At 44.3% G+C, this 24,453-nt stretch overlaps 1 protein-coding gene across 2 annotated transcripts in view; it reads left to right on the top strand.

Moving 5' to 3' along the window:
• Positions 1-24,453, top strand: part of COL5A1 (collagen type V alpha 1 chain) — a 171,547-nt gene that overhangs the window by 40,587 nt on the left and 106,507 nt on the right. For both annotated transcript variants that reach the window (XM_026062162.1, XM_026062163.1), the window contains exons 3-4: positions 4,781-4,994; positions 5,622-5,784. In XM_026062162.1, the coding sequence (XP_025917947.1) occupies positions 4,781-4,994; positions 5,622-5,784 (377 nt within the window). The remainder of the gene's footprint in view (positions 1-4,780; positions 4,995-5,621; positions 5,785-24,453) is intronic.

The following is a 24,453-nucleotide window of genomic DNA, read 5'->3' on the forward strand; positions in this document are numbered from 1 at the left end:
GGATTCCTGTCCGGGGCAGGATAGTCCTTTCTGATGATGACTATCACATTGCCCAGCTGCACCCGTTCCACCAGTTCATGCCCTCACCTCCCTTTGTACTGCACCAGCGGATATAGGGAATACTCAGTTTCGGCCCAGAAGTGCTTGAAGAAACATCTCCAGTTTGGAATACAGAATCAGACCAGATTTGGGGGAGAGATTTCCAGTAGTCATGTTAACTGCCATGAAATCTTGCCTAGTGGCTTTTGTGGACACCAGGAAACAACAACCAAGACCATAAGATATAGAAGTAATGGAGGGAGTCTTCTGGCCATTTAGTGTGAATGGCTAATGTAGTGAAGAGGCTGATGCTATTTCTGGTAGAGGTTAATGTGACACAGCATGCAGAACTCGATCTTGGTCCCAAGAGAGTTCAGTATTGCAGTAGATCTCTTGGTTTTGTCCCACCTTACTATTTATAGATCTTCAAGTTTTTGTTTTGCATTGACATTTTTCATGGGTGAGAAGATCTTGATGGTGTTTCCTTGGTGTCATCAGGCAACTTCTAAATCATTCTGTAGTCTGGATAACCATGTAGTGGTTGAAACATGTCTGTCCCTGTGCTGAGACTTCCAAACTCATTGATCCTAGTCTGCTGCTTGCTAAGGAAATAAGAAGCAAAGAACAGAGTGAAGAACCCCCTGTGCTTTCCATCAGATCCATAGGTGTTCTCAGTATATCTCCATAACTAGATGTGGCTTCAGCTCATACCACCAAATGAATGAGTGGAGATAAAGATAAAGTAATTGTAGTGCACTGTACCAGGGGAAATGTGGTTTTAGTGATTTCACATTAACGGATGGGTGGGCTGTAACATAACTTTCTCTGCTACAGAGCATCCTAGGCAAATGTACACTGTACGCAATGTTTTGTGCTAATTAGAAGTTGGTGTTTTCCTAAGATGGTAATTTTATGGGCTTTACATTCTGCTTCTGTAGCCACAGCCAGCAAAGCACGATAGAGATATGTATATATATACACATATAAAAGCCTGTTTGTTTTTCAAGCCCACAAAAGTGAGAAAATCTGCTGAGATGCTCTGTCCTTGCTGCCTAAATAAGTTTTGCTTCCCAGCAAAACTGCTCTTCCAGCAGAGGCAAGAAAGGCAAAGTTTTCAGTGGCAGCCAGCAAAATGTCATTTGCATTCTTTTAGCAGACTTCATATTCTCTGTGCTGCTTGTGGGTGTCTGCATGTATATTTAAGAGCTAAAAAATCTTTATTATAGCTTAAACAGTCATCTCTGAGGAAAATGAGCCATTCCAAAACTGAAAGTTTTTTCAGATGAAACAAAGGCCAGAACTTTGAGACCTTTGAACAGCTGTCCTCCTTTGAAAAGTATCTATGGAGGTGACACTGTCTTGCACAATAGATCTGCTTTGTATTTGTATCAGGACCTGGATCAGCTCACTACAGTATCAGAGAATTCACTCTGATTTTTTGCTTTTAAGCTGCTACAGCTTTCCTAGATCAGCAGCAGGCCCCATTTGGTTACACCTGCAAGATCAGTGTTAGGAGTGTCCTTATTCTGAAAACTGAGATTGCCCTGGAGCCTTTGGTTTCTGGTCACAGTGCTTAAGAAAGAAGAAACTTGGCCTGACTCCACTGGTTTGAGCTGAGCTGTTACTGTGAACTGATGGTGAAATTGATGCACATGGAGGGGGACTCCTTTCTCCATCATCCACCCCCTCATTCCTGATGGCAGTGCAGTGAAAGCATGGAAGATGAAGGAAGGCAGCGGTCCAGAGTCTGGACAGACATTCCCAGGGTCACTGTCCCCTTCCAGCAGTCAAGCTACCAGAGTGGTATATGGATTTTTCTTCTTCCCAGACAGCTAAGTGTCAGAGCATGCCAAAGATGTAACATGCTCATGTGAAGGTAATGGCTTCAGCATCGAAAGCTGAGTGTGGCAGAGGGATCTGTATCATGTCTGTGCCCACCCCAACCCTCCTTGGCAATGGTTCATGGAGCAGTCTCCTGTGGCTACAGCTCTGCAGATTTGGGATCTTAACCCTTTGCCTTGCAGGATGTTGCATATAGCAATCCTGAAAGGACTTAGCAATGGGCTAAAGTTATGCTGAGCCAAATTCAGCATTGGTGCAGTTCCCCTCAGTGAAGAGGTGGCTGTGCAACATCTTCCAGTGTGAGCTGATTTGAAGAAGTGGAATTGAATATAAGAGCGTAATCCCAAACCTGTTGTCAGTGGGGGTGTCTCTGTCTTTAAGGGGATTTGGGCTGGTTTCTATGTGCTTCATATATTTATTGTGATGTATTTATCATTATTGCTATCTATGTGGATGGGTTTTCATACATCATTCAATAGCCTGGGTCATTTCTAACTATGACAGTAAAGGCATTGTTATTTTGCCAGGATAGCAGAGCAATAACAGTAATGTCAGCTATAATTCATCCATTATGGTTATTTGGGTTGAGAAACTCGCATCACCATGGAGACATTTTAATAATAATGAAAAAAAAATTAAAAGCAGCTTTTTAATGAGTTGGCAGCTTGTCCAAGTTGAAAGGTACTGTATTGTGGAGTCATAATGAAATTTTGGACATGAACTATTTTACATAAAAGGCCCAAAACTGTAGCCTGTAATTGGAACCAGGAAGGCGTATGGTCTTGATTCAGAGCTACAGGAGAATTGGTTTACAGCAGGAGGGAGATAAAGCTCAGTTCATCTTACGGGGAGGCACAATAATCACGTCTTCCTTTGCCAAATATCTGGGTCTGTGTCCTAGGGGAATCGGCCTATAATCATGGCATTGAATTATTGGCTGCAAGTCCTTCATTCAGAATAATGCTAAATGCTTTTATCCTAGTGTTGTTTAAGTAAGGGATATTGAGTTGGGGTAAATGTGATGTCTTTGTAGGTGTCCTCAGCATGTCCTGCAGTGCCTGAGTGTTTTTCCCTATGTGGGACAGTGTTATTGATATCTGTTTGTAAATGTGCCCTTTCTGACATGGCTTTCAGTTAAAGCTAGCAGCTAAACATGTTCAAAATAAGCACAGTGGTTAATAAAAGCCGCAGCAAACTCCCAGACAGGAATGGAGAGGGTGATTTTGTGGCCTCTTGCTTTGGAACTTCCTAGCTTTGCTGTGGTCGGAAGAATTCCCCACTCATGTTCCCTGTCCCCTCCCCGGGTCAAAATCGCTTATGCAGCCCCAGGATACCATCTAAGAAAAGCCTAAAGGGGAGCAGGAAATCTATTTGAAGCTTCTGGGCACAGAGCTTGACATTTTTGTGGTTTATATGGCTATGAATTTGCAGTTTAAAAATGATCCATTGTGTTGTTCCCTTCCCTACGTGCAGCCAGCTGCCACACACGTAGAGAGTCACACCACACGCACATCGTGCTGCCCAGGACAGGACTGCCCCACTTTACTGTGCTGTGCCTTGGTTTAAGATTTCCCAACTAGATACCCAGTGGTACAATACAACTTTTGTTTTGAAAGCCTGAACCTTAAAGGAAAGATACCCTGCAAGTCTCGCTGCTGAAATGCAGCATGTGAAGAGGTTATGCTGTGTAGGTCCCATCTCCGATAATATTTTGATCAAACAAGCTCCTTTACTAACACTTCTGGTGTTTTTAAGACCACCTGTTTGGGATATGCATGCAGACACTTAAGTTTGGGCTCATCTTTCCAGTCTGTTTTGCTTCTATTAGAATGGTAGAGAAAATACAAACTGAGGAACTCTATCCCATGCAGAGTACATGTGACTTGGTAATGTCCATGTTGACTTGAAACTTCAAATGGGTTGATCTAGACTTGCAGGGAATAGACCCTTCCCCTGTGAAGAGCATTGGCTCTGTACTGACTGTGTACACTCTCTACTGCTTTAATACTTCAGACCTTCCAAAAATACTCATGGAAATCACCTGAGATCAGTTAGGGTTGCTTTCTTTGAAGGAGTAGACAACCCTCAATGTCTCCTAATAGGCTAGGAGAGTTTGCTAGCTGCTTTTAAATATGCAGACAAACTAATGTCGCCTACTGATTGCCACATTTATTTCTGCTTTCAATTTTTTGTTTGAACCAACCCAGTGAGACAGCCACGGAATGCTCTGTTCTGGTCTAAAACGGACAAAACCTGACGCAACTCCCCTGTTCCCTTAAACCCCTTCGATATTGTGCATGTCTAACTGGCATAGGATGCTTAATTCCCTCTGTCCCTCTGACATCTTAAGTCAATTTGGAGACCTCGTGATGCATGAAATAGTTTTTGCTGTCTCCTAAAAACAAGTTCCAGGATGCACCAAGGAAGGGTGTTTGCAAATAAAACAGATGAACCACTTTTTAGGACCTCTTTTTCACTGGAGCTCTTTCATCCCAGAACAGTTAGACCTCCTGCTGTCCTGTAGCTCAAATGTGAGGGACTGTCGGCTCTGTAACAGATTGCAATATGGGCTGCAAAAAAGACTTTGATCATTAAGATGCTGTTAGAGCAGGTAGCCCTCGGGACACACTGCCTTTCATTGACTTTGCCAGTGCAATATGTTTTGGGTTGCATCATGTCACAGGCCTGTATCACAGTAGGACTTGAGGGGGAGGGTGTCAGATCTTCAGATGGCAACCAAAATGCTGCCCAATTCAAATTTAGGGTTGCTGATGTGCACATATCTGTAGGTGTAAATAGTTGCTAGTGGTCTCCCCATAGGAAATTTGACAACAGGACTGTTCAGTAGACAAGCATTTTCAAAAAGAACCTGACTAACCTCTTTGCTTTTCCACTCCAGCTTCCCCATTCCCAGAGGACTTCTCCATTCTAACCACTGTAAAAGCGAAGAAAGGAGGTCAGTCCTTCTTGATCTCAATTTACAATGAGCAAGGGATCCAGCAAATTGGTGTGGAGATGGGTAGATCTCCTGTATTCCTGTATGAAGACCATACAGGAAAGCCAGGCCCAGAAGACTATCCTCTCTTTAGAGGCATTAACCTAGCAGATGGCAAGTAAGTGAAACTTTGTGCACAAAGGAAAAAACAGTACGTTGTTTATATCAATACCAGCATATGTTGAACATTGTGTGTAAAATAGTTATATATTAATGTATATACACACCATTTACTACTGCCAAGTCTCCCATTCTTGAACTTTATACTTTGCCAGATAATACTGCAGATATAAAAAAAGTGAATTTCATACTAGTCAGTGCAGGTTATTTGAAACTTATGGGGGATAGGAACACTGACTTTTGTTACAAAGGGGCTAAATAAATTAGTTTTCCAGGCCATGTCCATATTAAATACTTTGCAGGACATAAGGAAGGTGAAAGAGAAGGATAGTTAGGGAGTAACCTTGAGAGTTTTTTCATGTACCTCTTATTGAAACCAGAGCATACTCCCTACCTGTTTTGGAGGGATAGGAGGTGAATGGCATCATCTGTCAATACAGCTATAGTAATTCCTATTTCAAATAACACATTTAGGGTCTGCCCAAGGATGATTTTCATCCTTTTGCAGATGATGGCTGGTGTGAAGTTTTACAGGAACATCATTTCATGAGTCATTGTTATAAAACTGGCTTGTTCTTGAATGCCCAAAGCTGTTTAAATCATCTGTGGGACTGTGTTCTTTTAGGTGGCACAGAGTAGCCATCAGTGTGCAGAAGAAAAATGTCACTTTAATTTTGGACTGTAAAAAGAAGATAACCAAGTTCTTGGACCGAAGTGACCACCCCATCATTGATGTCAATGGCATCATTGTATTTGGAACAAGGATACTGGATGAGGAAGTCTTTGAGGTAAGCCATGACAATAAGCAGCTAGAGATGTTCCACAGAGGAGACGAGCTGGCTGCTGGTTGATGAGTTGTTAGCTTGTTTTTGAGATTCTTCCTGGATTTTTGTGCAGTAGAACTCTAAAATACAATTAAAATTTTTGTCAGTTTGTGTTTTGACTAGGTAAATGCTTTCTGTAATAGTGATCAAAACAGTGGGCCAGATCATCTGCTGGAATGAGCTCTCCTGATTCTCTTTGGTTTTATGCCTTTGGTGTTCTAGATGAGCTGCTGTGCCAGAATTTTGTACATCTGTAGTTTTCAGACTATTGGCTTGTTTAGTGTGGGAAGGGCTCCACCCTTGGATGTGGCAGGATTTCATTCATCTCTGCATTGTGATTTAGATTGTATTTCAGGGGCAGTAAGCAGAGGCTGAGGGAAAGCAGCTCCCTTGCAAATCGCAGTTCACTGAGGGCTCTATGAATTTGCTCTTTCCCCATGTGTTGGAGTTGATTATTGGTTTCTTGCACTGTAGTGTAAGAGTAGTCTACTTAACAGCTTGTATGGCAGCCTTGTCACCTCCCACACAGTTGCTGCTTTTTAAAAGCAACCCAAAATCTTGATGGGTGGAATGTTCCTGTGAGCTCCTCTTCTAAGCAGAGATATGCAGGATTATTTATAGAGGAGGAAGGAACATAGTAGAAGTTCTTCCTGTAGTATAGCGGCTAGTTTGATGTATAAATTTGACTAGCAGTCTCAATTTCAGTGATCTGCTGCACTTCTGAGGCTTTTGTGTGTGCAAGAATATTGACCCTGATCTTGCCTGAAAGCTAGAATCACTTCACTGAAATCAGAGCCAGTACAAAGGAGTGTAAGCTAAGACCTGTTGACTTCTGTATCTCCTTATGTATTGTTTGCTTGGACAGTAGAGCTGTGTATCTTGTGGGCCTGGCTGACAAATGCAGCAAAGGAATGGGGAACATCTTATAACAGTGGGGGATAATTAGAGCTGTGGTGAAGCCAGCTCTCATCTGCATTGTGCTATCTGTCACTTGGAAAGAAAGTTCCAGTCTGTTTAACATTACCAACATCTGGGAGCTGGCCTGCTGTAAACTGAGCAAGAATGCATTCACTGGATGTTGCTGCCAAAATCCCAGTCAGGGAGTTAGAACTGGATCTCTAAACTGCATTAAATTAATAGACAATTCCTGGGAAGTTTAACAATTAAAATGGAAAGTTAAAGCTGGGTTTAATGGGCAATGGAGTGTCTTTCACATGTATTGGATATTCTGCCAAAAATTTCTGCAATTCTGGATGTGATATTTTAAGTAGAGCTGTTATGTAAAGCGGTCAGCTTTTCTGGGAGGCCACTGGACCTAGAGATCTAGTAGATCCTCTAAAAAGTTGGTGTTGCATCCAAATTGGATAAGGAGGCTGCAATATGGAGACTATTTCATTTTGTTGTGATTTGGAAAGGGAAGGCACAACCCTCTCCAGCTCCTGCATTGTCCCCTGAGAGTGCTCGCAGGCTCAGCTCCATATTGCTTTTCTGTTTTTAGTGAGCCTGTAATGATATCTGCCTTGCTGGAGGGCGCAGGGTGCACAGGGCTATGCAAGTATTCTGATGTAGGTGCAGTAGCTGTAGTTTCCATAACTGCCCCTAAAGCTTGAGATGTTCCCACGCTGGCTTTTAGTGCTCATCTGGATTGAGGACTGCTGGGCCCTCTGCCAGACAGGGCAACACATGCGTTCAGGGATGGCAGTGTGCTCCCAACTCCACTGTTAACCCTTCCTAGGCGGTTGGACACTAGCTCCCATGCTGAAAATGGTCTTATCCCTGATGAGTACAAGCTGACAGGACTTGTGAAATGCAGCTCTTGGGAGATGGTGTAAAACAGCTGCTGTTTCTCTTCGCTGGAGACCTGTGCCCTGTTGTCAGCTCCAAGCACAAGACAGCTACCAGTTTGTTGCAGGTACTTCCAGAGAAACTTGGCATAGTGGACAATTTGTGTGTTTCTCTTGCGTTGTATAATATTAGTACATATGTTAAAGAAACAGCCTCTCCAGTTCTGATCTTTGTCCTTTCCTCTTTTGTCTTCTCTATCAGACAAAAGGTTCTCAGCATACTCGCATGCACAAGCTTTAAACTGAGTGTAATTAATAGGCTTCCTGAAGGTAGCTATAACCTAATCTCTTCCTTCATATCTCAGCAACCTAATTTCATTTGGGTCCTTCTTTCTTTTCTCTGCAATCTGCAAGTCTAAGCAGAAACTATGAAAAAAATCTGAGCCCAGAAAAACAGGAAATGGATGTAAATAGTCTGTGAAGTTATGTATTCCTAGAAAGCTGTTAATTTCTGGACTCTGAATTCCAACCACAATGAGATGAAGCTGCTACTGTCCTGTAGGTAACTGTCCTGAACACCTCAGTCTGCTAAGATGATATTCCCCAGGGTTTCCTGTAGCTGTGGAGTTGCCTGGATRTTATGTTTGTTCCTTTTGCTGGAAACTAAAATAACCAAGTTAACCYGGAGTGGGGTGGAAGGCTTAGGAGGGCTTAGTCTTTTTTTCAACATGGATCAGCAAGAGCACTAAGTTGCAGGGATTCATATTCTGCTTMTCTGAACCAYTGTCAGGGCTGAAACCAAATAAAACCTGAAACTTTTTTGTTTTGAAAGTTCTAATTATTTAAACTCTAGGTCTAGCTGGGGTCACAAGCAAAGCAAAGCTCTGCTGCRTTCAYCAGTCGAGCGCACAGATGGCRACTTCCTTGCTTGTGCTCTGCAGAAAGTCTGGCAGGAAAGGTTAGAGAAGTTTCAAAATATTTCTCTAGCACAACATTCTTCCAGTGGAAAAACAACTTCCTCTCATTAAAATTCAATTAGTTCGGAGGCTGTGTGGATCTCTCTGTATGGCTCTGGGAATGCCGAGCAGGTTTGAAAAGGGGCCAAGCCGAGAGCCTAGGTTATACAAGTTAAGTTTTGTGCTGAGCTGTTGYTCAAAACAGAARTTTACAAATGCGAAAAAGTGTCAGGACAGAYTCTCGCGCTGSGTTTGGGAAGTGGCGGCTGGCTTCAYGCTGTGAATGAGAGGAYGATGTTGTGAGACAGAAAAGAGCCATTCGCACAGAGCGAAAGAGGAAAGAAAATAGCCCATGGTGCAAGATAAACACTTTCTCTCTGTGTCCAGGCTGTAGTGAGCAGTGTTCCTGTGGTTTTAGCAACACTGGAAGGAAGTCAGAAGACATGTGAATGTATCTTGTTATTTTAGACAGATTAACTGTTTCTTTTGCTGTGTTTTATAATGTATCTTAAAAGGTAGTGGCCCTTCTGCTGAAAGTTTTACCTATCAACCATGGTTGTGGGTTGCTTCTATACTTTGTAGGCTTTCAAGTGAGGTTGCTCTTGGAAGATGCTCTTGCACAACTCATCGTTGGGTTCAGTGGATGACAGCAATCTCCCCAGAGCTTGCTCCTTCCCCTCAGGCTGAGGAACTGGGCTGGAATACTGCCCCTGCTGACCAAAGMTTGGCAAAGCTTTGATATGTTTAACCAAACAGTGTGCAGCTTCATCCATCTGACCCATGTGTTGCATGTTCCAGGATCATGCGGATGGCACTCCCAGGGGGTTTGCTTTTCTGATTGGCCATTTACCATAGTGGTGGTCCTTTGGAAAAGCAGTTCAGCCCACTCTGGACTGAAGTCATTCTGGTTTAGCACATGTGGGGTGAAATGAAGTCCAAATCATGACTCAGTAGTAAGGTTGGATGCTGGGTTTCAAACCCAGAAGTGGTGGTGAAAAATCCCCAAACCTGCAGCTGGAGAATCCTTATAAATTGAAAATGCTGTATAACATCTGTGGCAGGTAAATGTCRCTGTGGCCTGGATTAGGTGAAAACCCCCTTTGCAGAGGTGTTTTTGAATGTACAATCCCATAGAAGTTTGGTTCCTGCAATAGCATGTGGTCCAGCCCTCTGTTTTGTTACTCTGTAGGACTCCACRGTGGTGGGCTGATAAATGAAATTTGCCCAGACCTTGCCAAAGTCCCAGATGTTCAATGTCTTTCATATTTCTTCAGGAAATCCTATATTTCCTGCTTTTCTCCTGATCTGTCAGGAAGAGACTGCTGCGTGAGGCTGCAGCACCTATAAAAGCGCTATACAGCACCTGACTGGCAGACAGAACCAGAATGGGCCTTGTTAAAATTGTTTTGTGGACCTTGGTGAAATTATTGAGGAGACCCTGGTAAAAACTGAGTGTGCTTGCTTTTAACTATTTTTGGTTCATCTGTTTAAAATTTTGCATGACTGTCCCACAAGGTAAGTGGTGTTTTGACCRTGTAGAAATATGTTGTTTTGGAGTAGTCTGGTATTTGCCCTGAGATAAATGAAGTTGCTTTTCCCAAGAGTGGGAAAGCCGGTGCATGTATATATTGCTGTTTAAGGTGGTTGCTTTTTCTGGTTGGCTTCCCCRGAAATGGAAGGAGCCTATTTTGTCCAGCTGAATACCTTGACTGCATCTCATTGGACTTAGCTGGTACTGTAACACCAAATGGTTTCTTCAGATTCTGCCAAATAAGGTGCAAAGTAGGAGGGTCTCAGGCCCTTGCATATGCTGTTCTGCTAAAGCAGTAAAACTGAAGGAATGACAAAAGTATTTGTGCATGCCAGACCTCTCTCCTGGGAAGAGACAGGGTGCACTGCTGCATTTTGGATGATGCTGAAAGCAGGATGCTTTTTATTCCTTTCCCACTTTGCGTTTTGGGAGACCACTAGTGAAATCAAGACATCAGAAGTGGAGGGAAGGCAAATTGTGCTGGGTAAGCCAGAAAGTCTGGGCAAGATGCCAGAGGTGCTTTTAGGGCTGTTGAAAGTTTCAAGGTGTGACAAGACAAAGCAGAATAGAAGCTTCAGTGCCCTTAGCTGTAACATAGGTGCTGTTCGGGTGCTGTGTTGCTCTTGGATTGAAATGCCAACTCCCTTTTAATCTTGTGTCTTGTTTACACTTAAACAATTATCGCTGAGGTTGATAATCCTGGATTTCATTTCACTATTGTCATGGTTTTCTCCCTTCCTTCCCATGCTCTTGGTTTTAGCGGTTCCAGTTCTGGGGAGTGCTCTTATTTTTAATGTTTCTGCATGTAATTTTTCCTAGATGCTTCTGAGGTTATGAGATTGGATCAATAGCTTTTGCTTTACCAAAATGTGTACAAATGAAACCAGGGTTCCTGTATGTGGAAGCTTTTTGTAGCATTTTTCATTGTTTGAGGATGGGAGAGATTTAGGGCCCCCCCTTTGTAGGCAGAACTGCTGTTAATGTGTTATGTAGTCCCTATCTAATCTTGCAGGGGGGATAGCCACAGAGGAGTAGTATGCTGGACTGTTGAGAAGGCCGTGTTGATGTTTGCAAAATCTGCAGGCTTTCTCAGTTCATAGGGCAAATGTACCATGGGAGCCTCAGCTATGAGTCTCCCTGATTCACATCTAGATCCAGGCTTTCCGTGGTGGTGGTGGGGTCTTTGGTGTCCCTTTTTGCAGGAGCCTCTTGTGCAAATATTAAAAAAAAAAGCGGTGGCAAGGTGTAGAGCATGCTGGAACACTTATTTGTTTACAGGAGAAGTAACAAGTTCCCCACTCCTCAAACCATATGCATTTTAAGGGCTCAGCTGAGCTCAGTAAGGCTACTCATGAGTGTAAGGCTGAACCTGTCATGTTTGGCAAGACCTGGGCCTAGTCCAGAGCAGGAGAAAGGAAGTGGGCTGAGGTCTTGTACTAAGTTTTTGTCAACCTTCAAAAAGCATTTTTACTTATTAATCAGAGTTGTACTAACCTGAATTTCTCTGTCAAGATGCGCCACAGACACGTGCTCCAGTATATTTTTTCACTACCTCGGCAGACTGCTGAAAGAAGCTTATTTACAGTCCTGGCTGCTTGCTTTCCTGGCCCTGCCAAATCTGATTTCACCTCTTCTGCTGTAGAGCCTTTCAGGGAGCGCAAAGAGTCGATGTTTTACACCACTAGTATACACCATGGTGTGAGATGATGGAAAATAAAACATTGTGAGCCGGCATCAGGGCTCTTTATTGAAGACGTCTGTAGCCTTCCCCAGTCTCCTAATAATTCTCCATTTAGTTGCTGGTTTTCTCGTCATTTCTTCTGCTTTTGTTTTTTCAAAGGGATCCTCTCTAGTGAAATGGTGCACTTGAGATGCATGGATTAAATCACAGAATTGGGCCCTTTCGGAATAGCAATGCTGCCTAGAAAACGTCTACAATTGTTGAAAATTATGCCTCTTGGATGGGTTTGCAATTAATGATTTTTTTGTGCCAAAGTCCAAGCAATGCAGTCAGTCTAATCAAAACCCAAATGTGATATTTGGCTTCAGTTGGTGAGGTCTTGCATACAGGATCATCTTACACAGGTGCCTAGGGACGTCATCTGGTTTTATCAGTGTCTCTGTGAATGCATGACTGTACGGAGGGGGAGGGACAGAACTATATCCAGCCAGTGTGCTGCCAAACAGCTCGCGAAAGTTGTAGTCTGTGCTCCAGGTAACTTGATTTGAATCCTAAGGTGATAGCTTTTCATATGACCTAGAGAAGGAGCCCATATCAGTCAGGTTGCAGTAAGAGAAAGTAAAGATTTAGATAGAAACATGACATTAATTGCTTGCATATGCTTCTCATTTCCAGCTCTTGTTTTCTGTTTAGATTTACTTGGTAATTGACAGTTTAGACAGCTGGACTTCAGGCAGGATTTGTGACTGGGTCAAGGTCATCTGTAATGTGGCATTATTACTATTGATTACAAAATACAAATATTGAATGCTTTAATCTTTATTTTTCAGTAATAAATTCCATTTCGTAAACTGTAGAATGAACTCTGTGCTGGGCATGTGTAGATAATTACTGCAGTATACTGGTATTGAATGCCTTCTGGCCTATGGTCACATATAAAGCAGAGATGTGCTTTATTGTTCAAACAGACCATAAAAATGCTTTTATTGAGATTTAACAGTTATGTAGTGCTTCTAATATGGCCAAGTTGTGCTTTAGGCCTAAGAAGCTGTATGGTTTTATTACTGTTTCTTGCAGTTTGTTTTGAGTCAAGCCCTAGTCTTACAGTAAGATCCACGTGGGCCTCGATAGGATGAGTTTCATCTCGGAATTGGTGCCTTTGATCGTTAGCTTTGAGGCAAGGAATGTCTCTTACTGCTGGGGACTGCTTCTCACTTCTGGTGGTATGTTGTGCTGAACAGGCTCTGCCTTCTGGGAGTCCACATTTCTTTTTCAAGACATAAGCTGGACATCTACATTAGTTGCTGTGAATACCCTCCTCTATCTTTGCCATCAGTATGATGGTGTGCACTGTTATTTAAAAATAACTAAGGTAGAGCAGCCTGCTAAAGCTGTACTGATTTCAGATAAAGAGCTGAGGGGATGCTGTATGTATCCAACCCGCTTTATAGTTCCTTTATTCAGTAGAGGAAATAAATGGAAGAATCCCTCATAGAAGGAGATGGGAGGAAAAGCAGAATCAAACTGATATTTGGGGCTCAGGAAGCTGGTCAGTACATAAGTGTGCTTGGCTGCCTCTCCTGGTCTCAATACCTGTGAACGCTGCCAGTGTGTACAGTCAGTCTGGGAAGGGTTTTAGTCCTTTAGGTGTCATCTTGTGTAAGAAGCTTCTAATTGATGCTTTGCTGTGAAGTTGTATTTGTCTGTACAGGACCTTGCTTGAAGTACCTGTGGACATGCATGCAGCTTAGCTTATTGGTTTTTAATATATAATTGTGTCTTGGACTGGATATCTTGAATGCTGGAGGCATCAAACAGCACTGAGGTACTTGGTGGTGAGATGCAATTTGCAAGCGTGTGCTGCTTGCTGGTCGAGTGCAGAAACAAGATGGTAGTTGCCTGTAAATGGAAAAAGTCCAAACTGGAGCAGTTTCTTGTTGAAGGGTCTGTCCTGATGACTTTGTTAGCAAAGCATAGTGAATGCTGAGAACACAGGGCAATTAGCACAGTCATTAAAATCCAGTGGTAATGTCCTGTGTGAGCTGTTGGTGTAGCTGCCACAGACTGGGGCCAGTCCATGGGACTGCGGACTTTGCCTGCTCCTGGATAGCAGACACCTTAGCTATCTGCCTTGAATTCAGGAGCTGCCAAAGTGGCAAATATCTCAGCTGTTTACTATTAGAGTTCAGATAGGAGATTCAACCTGATGGTTGCCTTACTAGTAATGCCTGTAGATCAGTTTTGACCTTTTGCTATTTTGGATGGTGCCTGTGGGGAGCGGAGATGATCGTCAGCTGGAAGGATGCCAAGGAATATGGAGCAGGGAAGGTGTGGGACTCCCACCACCACCACCCTCGGGATGTCGCATGGCAGCCTCCTTGCCAGGGCAAAAGCCATCCTGGAGAGGGGCAGGCAGGCCCTGCTGCCCAGCTTTGCCTGGCCTGGGGATTCCTCCTGCTGAGGGGGGCTTCCAGGATAACCAGGACAAGCTGCTAATGAGGAAAACTGAGCAGCCTCTGGAAGGCAAACCTCATCCTTCAAAACGACTGCTGGCCACCAAAGGGAATATGAGGTTTGGGGAGCAAATTCTGCATGTTTGCTCCTGACATCTACCTGGCAGAGAGCTTTGTATTTAAATGTTGGCAGACAGCAACATAGGCAGGCTCGTTATATTTGATGGATGCTGTTAGGTGCAGTGTCATTACTCTTCGAGCTTATGGCTTCATTTGTAGGTTTGCTTTTCCCTGTTAGATAATGGGAGGGAGGAAGAGTGGGCTAGGGAGAAGCCTTGGTTTGTTCCATGGAAACTGTGAGGTGAAGACGCTGATTGCTAAGCCCAGACAGAGTGATGTAATGCTGGAAACCTGCTCCTCTCCCATGACATCATGCCAAGGTTTACAGTGGTGTTTTGGACATGAATGTCCACTGGGAGGGGGCATTGGGAACAGAAGAGGCACTGCAAAGGGACCTGGAGTGTGGTAGAAAAATACTGAAGAGGAGAGCAAATGTGGGCATGTTTGGGAAATTTTGAAAAGGTGATTTTCCTCAGTTTGAACAAGGGGTGGAAAAAGCCAAATACTCATGCTATTGGGGAGAAGTTTCCAGCTGGATTTCATTGGCAGCATCACTGTGCAATATGTAAAAGCAATTATTGAGAGCAGTAAGAGTGATAGTGTGTCAGTGGACCCAGGCAGTGTATGTTTCCCTTTTCCTGCTAATTTGGGAAGCTTGATCTATGTGGAAGGTCACACAAATTATTCTTATTTGCATAAAAGCGCCTTTCTGGAGCAGAAGTCTGTGGACAGGAACATGTCCTCTTTCTTCCCTTACATTAAGAAAGCCCCACTTTTTTCATTGTGGCAGCAAATTGTTATAGGAAATACAGACGCGTCTGAGCCAAGCTCCTGGAAGAGAGACACTGGGAAGGGTTGTGGCAGAGTGGTGAGTGATGAACTTGGGCAAGCTGCTCAGACAGGGAGGTGGGCTTGTGTCCTCATTAAGCTGTCAGCGCTCAAACTGACATTTCTGTAAAATTTAGGGAATTCTTGTTATTGTCCTGCCTTTGCAGGACACTGCTTGAAGTCTGTCATGTCTTTAAGCTAGGCTTTTTGTGCACATAGCCTCTTGCTGCAGTAAGGACAGAGTAAACCTCAGGATGTGGCCCAGCATAGAGAAACCTGTCCTATCTAGAAGCCTCTATTAGTTGACTTTGTGTTCAACCCATTCCCTTGTCATTTAGGTATGAACAAATGAAACACATGTTCCTTGCACATGGTGAGGCTTTTTTATTTTTTGAGGCAGTCTGGGCTGCTTGCCAAAGCCCAAAGGAAAATCCTAGCCCACTCCAGACATCCCTAGTGTGCAGGTGTACTACTTACTTTGACAGAGTTGAGCAGGATTGAATGTATATGTTCACAATAAATACATTACCCTGGGGACAGAAGCTGGAAGAGGGTATTCCTAATGAGTTGTGCAGAATATTGGATGGGCTTTGTGTATTTGTGTGTGTGTGTGTATTTTCTATTCCCTCCCAGAACACGGAAAAAAGTCTCTAACCGTGGACTCATTGTTCTGCACACGTAGCCACGTACTGGCCATGGTTCAGGAGGTCAAGTCTATTTGAACAAACAGTGCTCTGGCCACTGAAGCGAAATGTGTGTGCAGATGAGAAAATTGGTGGTGAATATTACATTTGTTCACTGTTCTCTTCTCTGGAATGTCTGCAAACATAGCAAGGTTTTCCTGGGGCTTTGATGCCTAACACAAGTAAATTTATCCGCAAATTATGTTTACCCTCTTACAGCTTTGCTGCTCAGAATATTGAACTGAGCTATGATGCTTAGCTCCTGCTAGCCATGCTGGTCACACTGCATTATTTCCTGTTTCTTAATGAGTTTTGTTCACATAACCACATTTCCAGGGTGAGCTTTGTATCTGCTCTTCAGGCCATAGGGTATGCAAACCCAGGTCCTCTTCTGGAATGAAAAGCTTGGGTAGTCCCCAATTAGTTTTGTTATGGAAGCTAAACAGTATTTTGTGTTTAAGCACAAGACTTGAAAGTCTTGTTGAGTTTAATTGAGATGAGAGCCCTGCACAGAGGTTCTCTTGCAGGAGGAAAAAAAGCCAGCTTACCTGGACATTAGCACCGTTGAAACATAATCACAGAAGTAGTTTGGAGCATGGACATGAGGGGTGCAAACACTGGCAAAAGACGGGCAATCTACTTTCCTAGAGGGAGAAGGGAGTATGAACGAGGGGTGTGTCCATGTGCGCATTAGCTCAGCTATCCATTTTCAGCTTTTTCCTTAGCAGTGCTGCCCAGATTTGCAGAAATGGTGGGAAATAGCAGTAGGAACCTACACAAAAGCATCCTTCTCTGGTGGTCCCAGCAGATGTGTCCTGCTCAGTGCTCCATGGTTTGGTGATTGTTGCCTGCCAAATGCAGGAAAATTCTTTTGCAACCAAAATTTGGTGTTAAGTTAAATTCTGAGTGTGTCAGCAGATATCCCTATGGCTAAGCATGTAATCCTGCTTATATCCTGAGATAACTTTGGCAGCCAGGTCTGTTTTCCCCCATTCTCTTTAATCCATAAAACCTGGATTCTGTATTTACCTCCTGGGGCAAAAAACATTCCAAGTACTGATTAAAAGCCTCTGTGTATACAAAACCCTTGATCCTGAGCCACTTCAGTCTGCAGGGCTGAGAATAAAAACTCAGGGTGGATCTCGGGGTTGTGGCAGTGAGTGGACAGAAAGCCATTTGGCAGGGCTGAGAGACCTGCGGCTCAGCTTCCAGATTAATTCAGGTATGAGACAAAACAGGGGGCAAAGCCAAGAGTGTGCAGCTTAGGCACCTTAATGTGAATATACCTCAAGTTGTCTCAGGTATATTTTCCCTTCTGCTTTCTAACACAGTTCCCAGATGCCGGGGCAGACTGCAGGCTCAGCATGGGCAATGGGAAGAGTATTGTTAGGTGCTTGCTCTGTGATGGAGGCCTCTCCTCCTTCCCTCCTGCACACCATGCATGGGAAGGGACTTTCTGCTTGGTGGCTGAGCTGCCAAGCCTGGGGGGGAACCTGCTCTGCTCAAAAGAGCCCCAGCCATTATGGGATGGGAACAGGGAAGCCGTGGAGCCTAATTTGCCGCTAGAAGCCAAGAGCCACCCTTTGGAGATGGAAGTGAGCCCAGGCTGGGGGAGGCTGAGTCATTCCAAAATGAGCCACTGGCTTCAGAGGTGTCTGAGAGCTTGCCTGGGGTTTCATACTGGGATTTGGGAAGTGTTTAGAGAGCGAGGAGGAGGGAGGATGGGAGATGCACAAAAAAGCAACACTGAACTGCACCTGGTTGCTTTTCCTCCTTTACAGCAGTGGTGTGAATTGTCCAACAGAGCTGCAAAATGCGGTCTGCTGCATTAGCAGTGTGCTTTAACCACCATGGAATGCATGTCTAGATGTTTGCTGGAGAGCTTGGGTAGGTTTCTTTCCTGCCCTTTTCCTTTCTGTACCTTCCTTCCCCATTTCTCAACAAACTATTCTGTGAGAGCTCATGCCTCGCACACATGTGACAGCTCTGGCCATAGTCTCAGTCCCTTGGCTATGTGGTACTGTGAAAATCTCCTTCCACTTCTTCTAGAGGCAGTCAGCAAAGCACAAAAAGACAAACTCCCCTGTTTCTCCCTTATTTGCTAGGACAAGAAAACATTAAAAATAGCTAAAAGTGTCTCCAAGATTGGCTGCTCCTTCAGTGTCTCTTGAGATTTGTTCGCTGCCTTTCTGAGGCCTTCTTTCCTTTTGCTTCTCCCCTTTCCATTGTAGCCAGGTGTGGGAATGAATCCTACAGCTTTCTGGGTCACTGGGATCAACACCTTCCAAGCAGATGCTGTTACCCTCTTTACACAGGGCTGAGTGAAAACTGAATAACGGCCTCCAGTCTGGCTCAGTGCAGCACCAACAGCAAATTTTCAAACATGTAGCTTAGGCCAACAGCTTCACTTTACTACATATTTTCCACTGTGTGAGTCCCGCTTACAATACACTCGCATAGCCAGCTTTGTGTGGGCGATGCAGCTAGCAGAATTTGATCTTGTTCCTAATTTTCCATAGACTAAAGGGAAATAAATCAGTGTGGAACTGGAGCCAGGAAACAGCAATGTTCAGCGTAAAGAAGGAAGACACAAAAGAGCAATGCCATGATGTACTGCACCGCAGCTTGTAATGAGGGAGAATCTGTTTTTAAACTATCCCTTATGGTTCACACATATGTCATCGAAAAGTAACTTCTATAGGAAAAAGGCAGCCCTTTGCTTGGTTATTAGCTGATTATTTGATTTGGATGAAGAAGGGAAACTTGGAGCAGAGTAATCAGCACTTGGTAACCCAGTGACATAAGGAGATTAAGTCGAATAGAGGAAATGCAGCTCTAAATGGAATGGTAAAGAAAATATGAGACTTGAGTACGTGGTCAGGTCTGCATGACCACAAGAAGAAAGCTGAAGGCTGGGCAACCTTTAGCAGCCTTGGTGTCTGTAATTTGGGCTTACACTGAGTTTTCAGAGTCTGCTCTCTTCTCAAGGCTACATCTCCTCTCCAATGAAAACCCCACAATTTCCTCATTTCATAATAGAAGCTTAGCCTGGATTAAAATTGTACTGTCCGGAACTGATTCCCTCAGCAGATTGCTGCAGATGGGGAATGGCAGCTGTAACACAGAGCAGCTCTTGTTGAGGGTCTTGGTCCTTGCTCCCATGGGCCTGACCTCTTGGAAGTGAAGCCTGGGGAGCAGCTGAACCAGTGGTGGAGAGCAGCGAGTTAAGAGCAGGGCTGCTCAAGGCTCTGGGCAGAGCGGTGGGGCATGTGGGGAAATTGAGGGGCTTGAGTTTCTTCCTGGGGTTCCTAATGGAGGTGAAAGTGGGAAATGGGGAGAATTTCTTCTGGGCTATAGCTAATTGGGGCTTCTGATAGTAACGGTTCTGGGAATGAAGGAGACTTGCAAGCACCCAGTTTCTGTTGAAATGGTGCCTTGGAAAAAATCTCCTCAGCAGCCTTTCATTTGTAGGGTTAGTATGCACTACTTCTGCGCAAGCCTGCTTTGAACCTTCATCTGTGGTGCACAGGGTACTGAGACACTGGATAAGAGCAGGGATATAATTTTAAGAATTCCCCTTAGCGTTGGTTGTCTTCCACAGATCCAGAAGTGCAAACTGCTCCCTGCTTATGTGACTGAGCAAGAAGCTGGGGTGGGAAACTGTTGCCTGGCATCTAATCACAGACACCCACATCAGGGATGGGATTAAAGGGATGTGTGGAGGGTCCCAGTGAGTTCACCCTACAGAAATGAAGGAGGGGAACCAACACAGATAGAAGAAACAGTGATAAGCTAGTGATAGAAGAGCAGAAAAAGTAAAACCCAGCCAGGGATGAAATAAATCTGTCCTAGAGTTGTCTTAAGGAGAATCATTGCTTAACATAATTAGTCACAGGAACATGTTGCCAATGGCTGAGATGGATTTGCTGTCATTCAGATGCTTATAGCATCTGATCTTGATAAATATGCAGCAGAGTATGCAAAGGTTCAATCACACATGTGCCTGGACATCATGCAGGGTGAAGTTATGTGACTCATGTTGAGCCAAAGATTGGATTCAGTGGCTCTGATGATCTTTTTGTCTCAGAAGCTGGCTTTATAGGCATATGGAATCAATGTTTTTAGGTCTGAGCATGGGGTAAGAAACCCAGTAGCATATAAAAAAGGTGTGTGCAAGAGATGGTTCCTATCTTGCCAAAGGTACTCTTGAAGCAAAATCCTGTTCCTTTGAGCCTGTGCTGTATGATTCACCAAGGCAGCGGAGTGTTATCTGGAATACACCGGACACAAAAATGAGGGCGTTATTTCAGAATTGCTTGTTGTTTCGTCATCTCCCCTCTCCCTCTTAGCTTTATTAACTGCTAGTTAAAAGACTGGCAGATCACGATAGACAATGACATCCATTCATTTTGTCCCATTCATTTCTCAGAGGCCAGGGCTGGGCTTTTTTCTTTTTTCTTTTTTTTTTCCTTTCCCCAATTTCCATGCTGGACAGTAGAAGGTCAGGCTGAAACTGTCCTCCCTTTATGTAAATGCCTCCCACAATGTGCAGGCTATCAGTTAACGTAGTTCTTAAGCAGGCCTGAATACAAGTTTTGTAGGGATGCTGTTTGCGCTGGTGTTGTCCGGGCAACGCAGCCGGTCCGGTGGGACCCTGCGCTCGGGACACGAACAAAGCGGTTAGCGCTGATCCAGGAGGGCTCGGCAAGGCCAAGCGGTGACAGCGTGGCCGCATGCCCACCTGTGTGCCTGGTTCCTCTCTGCTGCAGCCCCTTCGTTGTTCTTCCCTGCAGCTCGGGAGCTGGAGTCTGGGGCTGGGTGTGCAGAGAAAGGAAAATCTCTTGTTTTTTACCGAGACCGCTGATGTGAGGCTGAGCTTCGTCCGGTGCTGGTAACGTCTCTGCTTCTCCCAATGGTCGGCATTGCTGGAAGGCTGGTCAATGGGATCAGGTGCTTGTATTTGCTGTAAGGGAATGTGTCCGTGCTGCCCGATGTCTCACCTAGGTTCACTGAAATAAAAGCTCCCGGCCTGTCCCTGCTGGAGTTTTGCAGTGAGTTAATACACGTGTGTTTGCTCAGCTTCAGTTCTGTTAAAAAATGAAATGCTAAAAGCTAATTTTGTCTTGTCCCTGTTGGCATCATGGGAAAACTTGTTTTGCCTTCGCACGGAGGTTTCTTTTCTTGCTGGTCCAAAGGGGTCTATGGTTTCGAGAGCCCATTGCCAGGCAGCTCCTGAGTTACTCTGCATAAGGATACCTGTGGAAATGTGCTTTTTGAGCAAGTATTGAGAGAGGTTTTTGGAAGGGTCTGATTTGCTGCTTGCGAGCATTCACGGGAGTAATCAGACTCGGTGCCCCAATTAGGGAACGGGCACACCATGTGAACAGCTTGGAGCCTAATCAGTTCCCATTTGAAAACAATCAGAGGGAACTGCTCGCAAAACTTTGACTGTGCAGAATCATTCACACTCATTATTTTGTAAACTGTTTTGAACAGTTAATAGCTTTAAAAAAAAAAAAAACTTTGAATGCTGTGTGGATACCTGATAGAAAGATATTCTGTATTGTTTGAATAATCTGTTGCTGTAAAGTTGCTCTTAGCTGGTATTATTAACGTTATAAACCCATGGTGGTTAGGTCTATTTAAAAAAAGCCAAAAGAACTATGAACTCAATACACTTTCTGAGTAGTCTTTAAAAGGGTCCTTTAGAAGATATTGTATGTATATTCTTCTTAGCTAAATATTTGTAATCTGAAAAAAGAAATAATTCTGGTGGCCCTAGTAAAAAGTTTATATTAAGACTAAGGGTTCAGACAGTGACAACAGCACATGGTGATTGTGGGGCCTCTATTTTTAGAGATCAACGCTGTAATTTGTCTGTGTGGAATATGATATAAGTGCTGATTTTAAGTTACCAAATGAAGAGTTTGAAGGCAGAAATCACAGAGCAGCAAGCTGCTGTGTAAGAAAAACAACTTCAAGGGTTTGATCTTAGTGTGCTTGTTGGAAAGCCAGTAATAATTAGAAGTCTACCATGCAGATGGATAAATCACTCTTTGAGCAATGGCTCGTTCAAGGTCACCTGGATGGCAATGTCAGTCATGACCGTGGCCAGCGTGTGATGACGGTTCCTTGGCTATGCTGTGTCATGTGATGTTCCTCCGAGAGCTGCCAGAAGAGATCTCTGGATGCTGGCTAGCTGAGGTGCAGAGATGCTTGGTTTTCTCCTCTATCCTTTTTGTGTCTTGAAAATTGAGCAGGAGAGGGTATTTGCTATGTATAGACAGACAGGCAGTAAGAACCACCTATTTTGTGGTGCTTTAGCTCATCTTTTTTCAGTTGTTGGATTTGGGAACCTTAGAGATGCCTTGAGGTTAAAAAGTCTTTCTATGAGTGCTGGAATTAGTCAAGTTTAGATTCCTTCTAATTTGTGTCTCATGGTTGCTTAAAGCCTGTCCTATGGTTGGAACATTAATGAGATGTCATCTTGTTGTGGATGCTTCTCTCTCTGATAAGATGTGAACTCACCCTACAAAGCCTCTCTTCAGACAGTGAACGTGTACAGTGCCTTTCTTTTACCTGGCTGCCTGTTTCCATGACATTTATAGGGATTTAATTATCTTGAGCATTTTTCCTCTGTCAAATTTGATTGAAATCAGCTATCAGATTCAGAAGTTATTGAGACAGACAGACGCACCTGTAGCTGCACAAAGAAATCACACAAGGCTTGCTTTCAGGAGAAACCAGCCAAAAAATGCATTGCTGTCCTAATGGTTCATTAGAGGAGAATACTTCCTCACGTGTTTGGGTTTAAATCTTCATATTAAATAACTCTCAATGTGGTTTCTGGTGTATGTAAATGAGATGAATATTTAGTTGCTAGAAATATATTGGCATGGGTGGCCAGGAGGCTGGATTGTTTCTTCAGCGAAGGTGTTTCCCTCTAGCGTGCCTGCCATGCATACAGCAGATACACTCTAAATATTTTCTCTAGATAGGAGCATTTTAAGGAAAGCCACCTAGCTTCCCTGTAGTTCTTCCTGCTGGCAGAAATACAAGAACTGGTTATGCCTAAGTGGTGGGAGGCAACACTAGTTAAGATCCCACACAAGAAGCATGCAAATATCAGGTCTGTTAAGGACCTACACCAGGTCTGACCTTAACCTCTCACACATTCCCTGCGACTTGGCACGCGTGCCACGTCCTTCTGCCAAGCTGGCCCTATATGCAGAGTCTGAACCTACTTCTCCCTCATTCCAGCTCTTCTCAGAATCAGGTTTCCTACTTTTCAGTCAAAACCGGAGAGGGGAAAAAGAGCCAGGCCCTTTATCATGTTCATGGGAGTTTTAGAGCAGCCAAAGAAAACTCAAAAAGTCACCTTGGAAGAGTTCTCTGCAGCCAGGTGTGTGGGTTTTTTTTGTTGTTTTTTTAACCCTTCTGCTGAAAGAGAATATTTTTGCCCAGCCAGCAACTCAGGAATAAACCAGCAAAGGAGTTGCTTCTTCCAGCCAAACCTGGTTTGTAGCATGGACTAGATAGATCATGTTGCAAGGTTTTCCATCCTATAGCTAGGAGAAACTCTTGGGGCTTCGGTGACTCAACGCCAGGAAGGCAAGGGACTCTCAGGCTACTCTCTTCAGAGAGAACGTCTTACTTGCTGTAAGAGATCTGCAAATGATTTCTCAAGACAAGCATGTCGGCTGATGGTAGTCCATAGGTGGCCAGGAGAGCTACAGCAGGCAGGTACAGATCTTGGGCAGCTTCTCCTCAGGTTCTGGCTGCTTCTCATTGGATACAGGTGCTGTTCTTCACCCTTCAACCTGAAAATTTCCTTGAAGTTGTGATACTGAGGTGTTGGTTTCTTGAACTGCTGGGGCTGAAATTAAAACACCTGCAGGAACCAGAAGCAGGTTTTGCAGCTTGGCTTTGTATCTGCTCCAGGTGATAGAAGTCTCATAAATATTATTAGTGTTTAGCTGGGAGGATGGGGGGGGGTGTGTGTGTGCAGAAATAAATGGCATGCTTGAATCTGGCCTGGGTCAGCACCTTGGGGAAGAGGTTTGAGGCTGGTGGAGAGTGCTGGTATCCCCATAAACAGGCTAGGTGGATCAGGGAGGTCGTCTGCTGAGCAGCCTCATCTGTCTGTCTGTCCTCAGCAAGATCAATGCATCTGGCCAGCCTGAGAGCGCTGCTCTCTGCGGCTCTGCCAGGCTGGGGCTGTCCTCCCACCCTGGCCACCCGCCTGCGGCACACGTGCTGGGGCCGGAGCAGGGGCTGTCCCCCCGGACGCAGGAACGCCTGGTGTCCCAGCGAGAAACGCGTACTCGGCTCCAGAGGAAATACCCAGGTGCTCTGCAAACACCCAGCGATAGCTGTGTTTGAGTCGTAGCTTTTGCAGGAAGAGGCCTGTGATAAGAGTTAAGCCCTTGCTTTGGAAAAGCTGTTAGGAATACATGGGGCTTGAGCAGGGTGCTTGCCCCATGCCTGAATTGGAAGCTAATTAATTAGGAAGTCAGAGCCTTCCAAAAGTACCTAAATCTGGATGTTTTCCTGAAGAATGGGAATTGTTTGTTTGCATATGGATAGGTTTATGCAGG

This window comes from Apteryx rowi, unplaced genomic scaffold (genome assembly GCF_003343035.1).
Source record: "Apteryx rowi isolate R43461 unplaced genomic scaffold, aptRow1 scaffold_19, whole genome shotgun sequence".
Classification (NCBI taxonomy): domain Eukaryota; kingdom Metazoa; phylum Chordata; class Aves; order Apterygiformes; family Apterygidae; genus Apteryx; species Apteryx rowi.